Source organism: Lichenostomus cassidix, unplaced genomic scaffold, assembly GCF_008360975.1.
Source record: "Lichenostomus cassidix isolate B80296 unplaced genomic scaffold, HeHo_3.0 HiC_scaffold_35, whole genome shotgun sequence".
Taxonomy (NCBI): Eukaryota; Metazoa; Chordata; class Aves; order Passeriformes; family Meliphagidae; genus Lichenostomus; species Lichenostomus cassidix.
In genome coordinates, this window is record NW_028147256.1 from 376653 (window position 1) to 385871 (window position 9219).

The 9219-nt window shown below is 51.1% G+C and overlaps 1 protein-coding gene and 1 long non-coding RNA gene across 4 annotated transcripts; one reads left to right on the top strand and one right to left on the bottom strand.

Annotated features, from left to right (window-relative positions):
• Window positions 1–637: 637 nt before the first annotated feature.
• Window positions 638–5242, top strand: LOC146423974 (small nuclear ribonucleoprotein Sm D2). Its single transcript, XM_085044180.1, has 3 exons — window positions 638–704; window positions 2974–3153; window positions 5061–5242. Coding segments are annotated over exons 1-3 (357 nt in total). The 5' UTR covers window positions 638–702; the 3' UTR covers window positions 5236–5242.
• Window positions 5243–5695: 453 nt separating this feature from the next.
• Window positions 5696–6353, bottom strand: LOC146423975 (uncharacterized). 3 transcript variants are annotated; one of them, XR_014847196.1, is made up of 4 exons: window positions 6268–6353; window positions 5900–6093; window positions 5799–5849; window positions 5696–5726 (listed from the first exon to the last, which is right to left on the bottom strand). It is a non-coding gene; the product is annotated as an uncharacterized LOC146423975 (long non-coding RNA). The 3 variants fall into 3 exon arrangements; XR_014847194.1 differs by having other exon boundaries at window positions 5900–6346; XR_014847195.1 differs by lacking the exon at window positions 5799–5849 and having other exon boundaries at window positions 5860–6346.
• Window positions 6354–9219: the final 2866 nt, after the last annotated feature.

Consider the following 9219-nt stretch of genomic DNA (forward strand, 5'->3'; position numbering starts at 1 on the left):
TTGGGGAACCCAAAATTTACCCTCTGAGAGCCCAATATCTCATTTGGGACCCCAAAATTTGCCCTGAGAGTCCCAAATTTCCCTCTGGATCACCCCAAATTCCTCTTTGAGACCCCAAAATTCCATCTTAGACCCGAAAATTTACCCTAAGACCCCCAAAATTTCCCTCGGGAAACCCAAAATTCCCTCTCAGATCCCAAAATTTACCCTCTGAGACCCCAAATTCCCATCTTAGACCCCAAAATTTACCCTAAGAGCCCAAAAATCTCATTTGGGACCCCAAAATCCCCTCGGAGAGCCCAAAATCCCCTCTGGATCACCCAAAATCCCCGCTAAGACCCCAAAATTTACCCTCCGAGACCCCAAAATTTCCCTTAAAACCCCAAAATTTACCCTAAAAACCCCAAAATTTCCCCTAAAAACCCCAAATTTTCCCTCGGGAAACCCAAAATTCCCTCTCAGATCCCAAAATTTCCCCCGAAATCCCCCAAAATCCCCTCGAAATCCCCCAAATTCTCCCCAAAAATCCATCCGTGACCCCGCGGAGGCCACGCCCACCAAGGCCACGCCCATCGCCGTGACCACGCCCATTATCATTGCGTCACGACACGCCTCGGCCTCTGATTGGCCAGGCTGGGGAGCCGGAAGTGCAGCGTGACCCGGAAGTGCAGCGGGAGCGGCGGGAGAGAGAGAGAAGCAGCCATGTGAGTGAGGAGAGAGAAAATGGGGAAAAAAGGGGAAAAATCGGGAAAAACGGGGAAAAATGGGGTAAAACGGGGGTAATATGGGATAAAATGGGGATAAACTGGGATAAAACGGGGGAAAAACGGGATAAAACGGGGAGAAACGGGGAGAAAATGGGGAAAAAAGGGGAAAAAACGGGAGAAAATGGGGAAAAAAGGGGAAAAAACGGGAAAAACGGGGGAAAATGGGGATAAAACGGGGGTAATATGGGATAAAATGGGGATAAACTGGGATAAAACGGGGGAAATACGGGATAAAATGGGGAGAAACGGGGAAAAATGGGGAAAAAACGGGGAAAATGGGGAAAATATGGGATAAAATGGGGAAAAAAAGGGAAAAAAAATGGGGAAAATGGGGAGAAAGCCGGAAAAATGGGGATAAACGGGGAGAAACGGGGATAAGCGGGAAAACCGGAGGGAAAATGGGGAGAAAATCGGGAAAAAAGGAGAAAAATGGGAAAAAAAGGGGAAAATGTGGGAAAATGGGATGGAAATGGGGGGAAAATGGGGAAAATGTGGGGAAAAATGGGGAAAACCAGGATAAAATAAGGAAAATATGGGATAAAACGGGGGAAAATGGGGAGAAACAGGAAAAATGGGAGGGAAATGGGGAAAAAACTGGTAAAAACAGGGAAAAAATGAGGAAAAGATGGGATAAAACAAGGAAAATGTGGGGAAAATGGGATGGAAATGGGGAAAATGTGGGGAAAATGCGGGGAAAAAATGGGGGAAATGGGAAAAAAGGAGAAAAAATGGGGAGAAAAAGGGAAAAATTGGATAAAAAGGGGATAAAAGGGGAAAATATGGGATAAAATGGGGAAAGCCAGGGAGAAATGGGGAAAATATGGGATAAAACGGGTGGAAAATGGGGAAAAAAGGGGGAAAATGGGGAAAAAAACAGGGAAAATATGGGGAAAAAATGGGATAAAATGGGGAAAAAATGGGATAAAACGGGGAGAAACAGGGAAATGGGGAAAAAAACAGGAAAAAACGGGGAAAATGCAAGGGAAAAATGGGGAAAATGTGGGGGGGATGGGATGGAAATGTCCCTATGACGTCCCTGATGTCCCCAATGTCCCCAACATCCCAAAATGTCCCCAACATCCCAAAATATCCCCAACATCCCAATGTCCCCAACATCCCCAATGTCCCCAATATCCACAATGTCTCCAAATTCCCCCAATGTCCCCAGAATCCCAAAATATCCCCAATATCCCCAACATCGCCAAAGTCCCCCTGATGTCCCCAACATCCCCAATGTCCCCAACGTCCCCAAAGTCCCCAATGTCCCCAGTATCTCCAATATCCTCAACACCCTCAACATCCCCAATGTCCCCGACACCCCCTGATGTCCCCAATGTCCCCAACATCCCCAAATATCCCCAACACCCCAATGTCCCCAGTGTCCTCAACATCCCCAGTGTCTCTAATGTCCCCAATATCCCAAATATCACTAACGTCCCCAACGTCCCCAACATCCCCAATGTCCCCTGCTGTCTCCAACGTGTACCCAATGTCCCCCTGCTGTCCCCAGCAGCCTGCTGAACAAGCCCAAGAGCGAGATGACCCCAGAGAGCGATGACATCCCCTGTCCCCCTGATGTCCCCAACATCCCAAATATCCCCAATGTCCCCAACATCCCCAATGTCCCCATTATCCCCAATGTTCCCAATATCTCCAACATCCCCAATGTCCCCAAAGTCCCCAGTGTCCCCATTATCCCCAACATCCCCAACATCCCCAATATCTCCAATGTCCCCAGCACCCCCAATGTCCCCAAAATATCCCCAATGTCCCCAACATCCCAAATATCCCTAACATCCCCAATGTCCCCACCGTGTCCCTATGTCCCCAGCAGCCTGCTGAACAAGCCCAAGAGCGAGATGACCCCAGAGAGCGATGACATCCCCAATGTCCCCAATGTCCCCAACATCCCAAAATATCCCCAAATACCCTGATGTCCCCAACATCCCCAATATCCCTGGTGTCCCCAATGTCCCCAACGTGTCCCCTGTGTCCCCCTGCTGTCCCCAGGAGCCTGCTGAACAAGCCCAAGAGCGAGATGACCCCAGAGAACAATGACATCCCCAATGTCCCCAATGTCTCCAATGTCCCCAATATCCCCAACATCCCAAAATATCCCCAAATACCCTGATGTCCCCAACATTCCCAATATCCCTGATGTCCCCACCATCCCCTGATGTCCCCAACGTCCCCCCCGTGTCCCCAGGAGCCTGCTGAACAAGCCCAAGAGCGAGATGACGCCCGAGGAGCTGCAGAAGCGCGAGGAGGAGGAGTTCAACACGGGGCCGCTGTCGGTGCTGACGCAGAGCGTCAAGAACAACACCCAGGTGCTCATCAACTGCCGCAACAACAAGAAGCTGCTGGGCCGCGTCAAGGCCTTCGACAGGTGCGGTGGCTTCCCTGTCACCGGTGTCCCCAAGGTGTCCCCAAGGTCCCCAAGGTGTCCCCTCGGTGTCCCCATGGTGGCCAAAGGGTCACCAGAGTTTGCCCAAAGTCACCTCAGTGTCCTCGGGGAGCCCAGGACAGGTTCAGCCTTGAGGTTTCTGATGTCCCCAGAGTGTCCCCAAAGTCCCCAGAGTGTCTGCAAAGTCCCCAAAGTGTCCCCAGGGTCACCGCGGTGTCCTCTCATTATCCCCATGGTGGCCAAAGGGTCACCTGAGTTTGCCTAAAGTCACCTCGGTGTCCTCAAGGGTTCTCTGGGTCGTGTCAAGGCCTTCGACAGGTGGGGTGGCCTTGTCACCGGTGTCCCCAAGGTGTCCCCAAGGTCCCCAAGGTGTCCCCAAGGTGTCCCCAGGGTGTCCCTGTGGTCCCCAGGGTGTCCCCAAGGTCTCCAAAGTGTCCCCAGTGTGCCCTCATTATCCCCATGGTGGCCAAAGGGTCACCTGAGTTTGCCCAAAGTCACCTCAGTGTCCTCAAGGGTCCTCTGGGTCATGTCAAGGCCTTCGACAGGTGCGGTGGCCTTGTCACCGGTGTCCCCAAGGTGTCACCGAGGGGTCCCTGGTGTCCCCAAGGTGTCCCCAGGGTTGTCACGGTGTCCCCTTATTATCCCCATGGTGGCCAAAGGGTCACCAGAGTTTCTCCAAAGTCACCTCAGTGTCCTCAAGGTTTCCCCTGAATTGGGAGAGTTCTGTCCCCAGGGTCCCCAAGGTCCCCAGGGTGTCCCCAAGGTGTCCCCAAGGTGTCCCTGAGGTCCCCAAGGTGTCCCCAGGGTCACCACAGTGTCCCCATGGTGGCCAAAGGGTCACCTGAGTTTGCCCAAAGTCACCTCAGTGTCCTCCAGGTTTCCTCTGGAATTGGGAGAGTTCTGTCCCCAGGGTCCCCAAGGTCCCCAGGGTGTCCCCAAGGTCCTCAAAGTGTCCCCAGGGTTGCCAGTGTCCCCTCAGTATTCCCACCCTATTTCCCCACCTAAATTCCCCATTTCCCCCCCCAAATCCCCATTTCTCCCCCAAAATCCCCTAAATTCCCCCCAAAATCCCTATTTTCCCCCAAAATCCCCATTTCCCCCCCAAATACCTCCCCTCCCCCACACTTTTTCCCCAAATTTCATATTTTACCTAATCATTTCCCAAATCCCTTTTTCTCCCCAACTCCGAAATTTCTTGTTTTCCTCCTAAATCCCCATTTCTTCTCCCAAATTTCTCATTTCCCCCAAATCCGTTTTCCCCCAAATCCCCATTTTCCTCCCCAATCTGCCTATTTCCCCCAAGTTCTCATTTCCCAAAATCACCCTAAGTTCCCCCAAATCCCCATTTCCCCAATCCCCTAAATCCCCAAAATCATTTCCCCAAAATCCCCATTTTCCTCTCCCCTAAATTCCCCCACTCCCCATTTCCTCCCCCAATCTCCTGTTTTCCCAATTTCTCATTTCCTCCCCAAATCTCATTTTTCCCCAAAACCCCATTTTCCCCCAAAATCCCCATTCCCCAAACTCCTGTTTTCCCCCAAATTTCTCATTTTCCCCCTCAAATCCCCATTTCCCAATTCCCCAAACCCCATTTCCCCCAAAATCCCCATTTTTCCCCAAACTCCTTTTTTCCCCAAATTTCTTGTTTTCCCCTAAATTCCCCCAAAATCTCATTTCCCCACCCAAATCCGTTTTTCCCTAATTCCCCCAAATCCCATTTCCCAAATTTCTTGTTTTCCCCAAAATCCCCTAAATTTAATCGTTTTCCCAAACTCCCATTTTCTTCCCAAATCCCTAAATTCCTCCCCAAAATCTCTAAACCCCCAAATCCCTAAATTCCAAATCCCTAAATTTCCTAAATCCCCCCCAAAATCCCCTAAATTCCCCAGGCACTGCAACATGGTTCTGGAGAACGTCAAGGAGATGTGGACCGAGGTGCCCAAGAGCGGCAAAGGCAAGAAGAAGTCCAAGCCGGTCAACAAGGATCGCTACATCTCCAAGATGTTCCTCCGCGGCGACTCCGTCATCGTCGTCCTGCGCAACCCTCTGATCGCCGGGAAATAGGGAATTCCCTGCTTCTGGAACCTTCTGGGGCTTTCTGGGACCGTTCTGGAACCTTCTAGAACCCCCCAGGACTGTCCCAGACTCCAAGATGTTCCTCCGCGGCGACTCCGTCATCGTCGTCCTGCGCAACCCCCTCATCGCCGGGAAGTAGGGAATGGTTCTGGAACCTTCTGGGGCTTTCTGGGATCGTCCTGGAATCTTCTAGAACCCTCTGGATCCACCAGGATCTCCCAGAAGCTTCTAGAACCCTCTGGATCCGCCAGGATCTTCTCAGATTCCCCAGGATCATCCCACGGTCATCCCAGAACCTTCTAGAACCCCCTGGATCCACCAGGATCTTTCCGGGATCTTCTCGGATTCGCCAGGATCATTCCAGGATCATCCCAGAACCTTCTAGAACCCTCTGGATCCACCAGGATCTTTCCAAGATCATCCCGGAATCTCCTGGAAGCTTCTAGAACCCCCTGGATCCACCAGGATCATCCCAGAACCTTCTAGAACCCCCTGAACCATCCCAGGATCATCCCAGATCCACCAGGATCCTTCCAGGATCATCCTGGAACCTTCTAGAACCTCCTGGATCCACCAGGATCTTTCCAAGATCATCCCGGAATCTCCTGGAACATTCTAGAACCCTTTGGATCCACCAGGATCATCCCAGAACCTTCCAGATCTTTCCAGGACCCCCAAAAAACCCTTCTGGATCATCCCGGGGAGGATTTTGGGGTTGCGGAAGATTCTAGAACCTTCTGGATTGTCCTAAATCATCTCCAGGGAGGATTTTGGGGTTGGAGAAGATTCCAGAACCTTCTTGGATCATCCTGGGGAGGATTTTGGGGACACAGAAAGATCTAGAACCTTCCTGGGTTGTCCTAAATCATCCCGGGGAGGATTTTGGGGAAACAGAAAGTTCCAGAAGATTCCAGGATCATCCCGGGGAGGATTTTGGGGTTGCAGAAGATTCCAGAACTTTCCGGATTGTCCTAAATCATCTCCAGGGGAGGTTTTTCGGGTTGCAGAAGATTCCAGAACCTTCCAGGATCATCCCAGGGAGGATTTTGGGGACAGAAAAAGAAGATTTGGAGATTTCCCTGCGGCAATAAAATCCCGTTTGGTAACCAGAGTGTCACTTGGTGTCACTTTGTCCCTCCTGATGTCACTTTGTCCCTCCTAGGTGTCACTTTGTCCCTCCAGCTGTCACTTTGTCCCCCCTGGGTGTCACTTGGTCACCTCTGGGTGTCACTTTGTCACCTCCTGATGTCACTTTGTTCCCTCCCGATGTCACTTTGTCCCCTCCGGATGTCACTTTGTCCCTCCTGATGTCACTTTGTCCCCTAGGGTGTCACTTTGTCCCTCCTGATGTCACTTTGTCCCCTCTGGGTGTCACTTTGTCCCTCCTGATGTCACTTTGTCCCCTCTTGGTGTCACTTTGTCACCTCCTGATGTCACTTTGTCACCCCCCAGGCTGTCCTTTGTCCCTCCAGATGTCACTTTGTCACCTCCCGATGTCACTTTGTCCCTCCAGCTGTCACTTTGTCCCCCTAATGTCATTTTGTCCCCTCCCGATGTCACTTTGTCCCTCCTGATGTCACTTTGTCCCTCCCGCTCTCCCCCTCTCCCTCCCCGAACATGGTACAGCCCAAACCACGCCCACCGAAGCTCTCAGCCAATCAGCGCAGCCGCTGCTGCGTGGCCACGCCCATTCTCCTTGGCCACGCCCCCAGCGCGGCCCGGGCGGAGAGGTGCGAGGGGGGAGCTGGGGGAGCCGAAAAACCCCAAAAATACCCGAAATTGACCCAAAATTGACCCCAAATCCCAGCCAGGGAGCCTTGGGACACCTCGGGGAGCCTCGGGAGTCCAAAAAACCCAAAAATCCCTCCGAAAAAAGCCCGAAAATGCCCCAAAATTGACCCCAAATCCCAGCCAGGGAGCCTTGGGACACCTCGGGGAGCCCCGGAACCCAAAATCCCCCGAAAAAACCTGAAAAAAACCCCAAAAAATGCCCCAATTCTCCTGCAGGGATCCCGGGACCCTGAAAATCTCCCCAAAAATCCCAAAAAATGCCCCGAAATTGACCCCAAATCCCCCCAAAATCCCAAAAAATGCCCCGAAATTGACCCCAAATCCCAGTCAGGGAGCCGCAGGACCCCAAAAAATCCCCGAAAATGCCCCAAAATTGACCCCAAATCCCACCCAGGGACCCCCGGGACCCCAAAAATCCCCAAAAAAACCCCCAAAAAAACCGAAAATTCCCAAAATCCCCCCAAAATCCCCAAAAATGCCCCAAAATTGACCCCAAAGTCCCCCAATTCCCCTCCAGGGAGCCCTGGGACCCCAAAAAAACCCCAAAATGCCCCAAAATTGACCCGAAATCCCACCCAGGGACTCCCGGGACCCCAAGAACCCCCAAAATCCCCAAAAAAACCCTTAAAACCCCCCCAAAATGCCCCAAAATCCCACCCAGGGACCCTTAGGACCCCAAAAATCCCCCAAATTTACCCCAGGGACCCCAGAAAAACCCCAAAAATCCCCCAAAAATGCCCCAAAAATGCCACAAATCCCACCCAGGGAGCCCCGGGACCCCAAAAATCCCCCAAAATCCCCCAAATTTACCCCAGGGACCCCAAAAAAACCCCAAAGATTCCCCAAATTTACCCCAAATTAACCCCAGGGACCTCAAAAAAACCCCAAAGATTCCCGAAATCCCTCAGGGACCCAAAACCCCAAAACTGACCCCAAATCTCCCCAGGGACTCCCCAGGGACCCCAAAATCCCCAAAAGATCCCCCAAATTCCCCCAGGGACCTCAAATGCCACCCAGGGACCCCAAAAAACCCCCAAAGATCCCCTAAATCCCACCCAGGGACCCCAAAAACCCCCAAAAAAGAAATCCCCCAAATCCCCCAGGGACCCCAAAACCCCAGAAAAATACCCCAAATTTCCAGGGACCCCAAATCTCCCCAGGGACCCCAAAAAACCCAAAAAAAATCCCCCAAATTTACCCCAAATTTCCCCCAGGGACCCCAAATCCCTCCCAAGGACCTAAAAAATCTCCAAAAACCCCGAAAAATCCCCCAAATTTACCCCAGGGATACCCAAGGGACCCCAAAGACCCCCTGGGGACCCCAAAAAACCCTGAAAAATCCCCCAAATCTCCCCAGGGACCCCAAAATTTGGACCCCAAAACTCCCCTCAGGGCCTGAAATTTTCTATGGATACTCCTAGGCCTAATTCCAAGGCCTGAAAATTCCCTAAAACTGGAAAATTCCATAAAATTTGGGCTCCTTTCCCTAAAATTTGGGATTCTTCCTACAAACTGGGAAGATTTTTTCCAAGAATTGGGAGTTTTCTGCAAAATTTGGACCCAAAAATCTCCTCAGGGCCTGAAATTTTCCATGGATACTCCTAGGCCTTGGTTTACCTTAATCCCGAAGCCTGAAAATTCCCAAAATTGGGATTCTTCCCCAAAATGGAGACTTTATCCCCAAAATTTGGATTCTTCCTACAAACTGGGAAGATTTTTTCCAAGAATTGGGAGTTTTCTGCAAAATTTGGACCCAAAAATCCCCTCAGGGCCTGAAATTTTCCATGGATACTCCTAGGCCTCGGCCTGGCCTAATCCCAAGCCTTGCAAATTCCCAAAAAACGATGATTCCTCCCCAAAAATTGGGATTCTTCCCCAAAATTGGGCTCCTTTCCCTAAAATTTGGGACTCTTTTTACAAACTGGGAAGATTTTCTCCAAAAATTCGGACTTTTTCCCCAAAATTTGGACCAAAAAATCCCCTCAGGGTCTGGAATTCCCTCAAATCCTCCTAGGCCTCGGCCTGGCCTGATCCCAAGGCCTGAAAATTCCCAAAAATTGCGATTCTTCCCCAAAAATTGAGACTTTTTCCCAAAATTTGGATTCTTCCTCAAAACTGGTATCCTTTCCCTCAAAGTTGGGATATTTTCCTCAAAATTTGAACCCCAAATTCCCCTCAAGG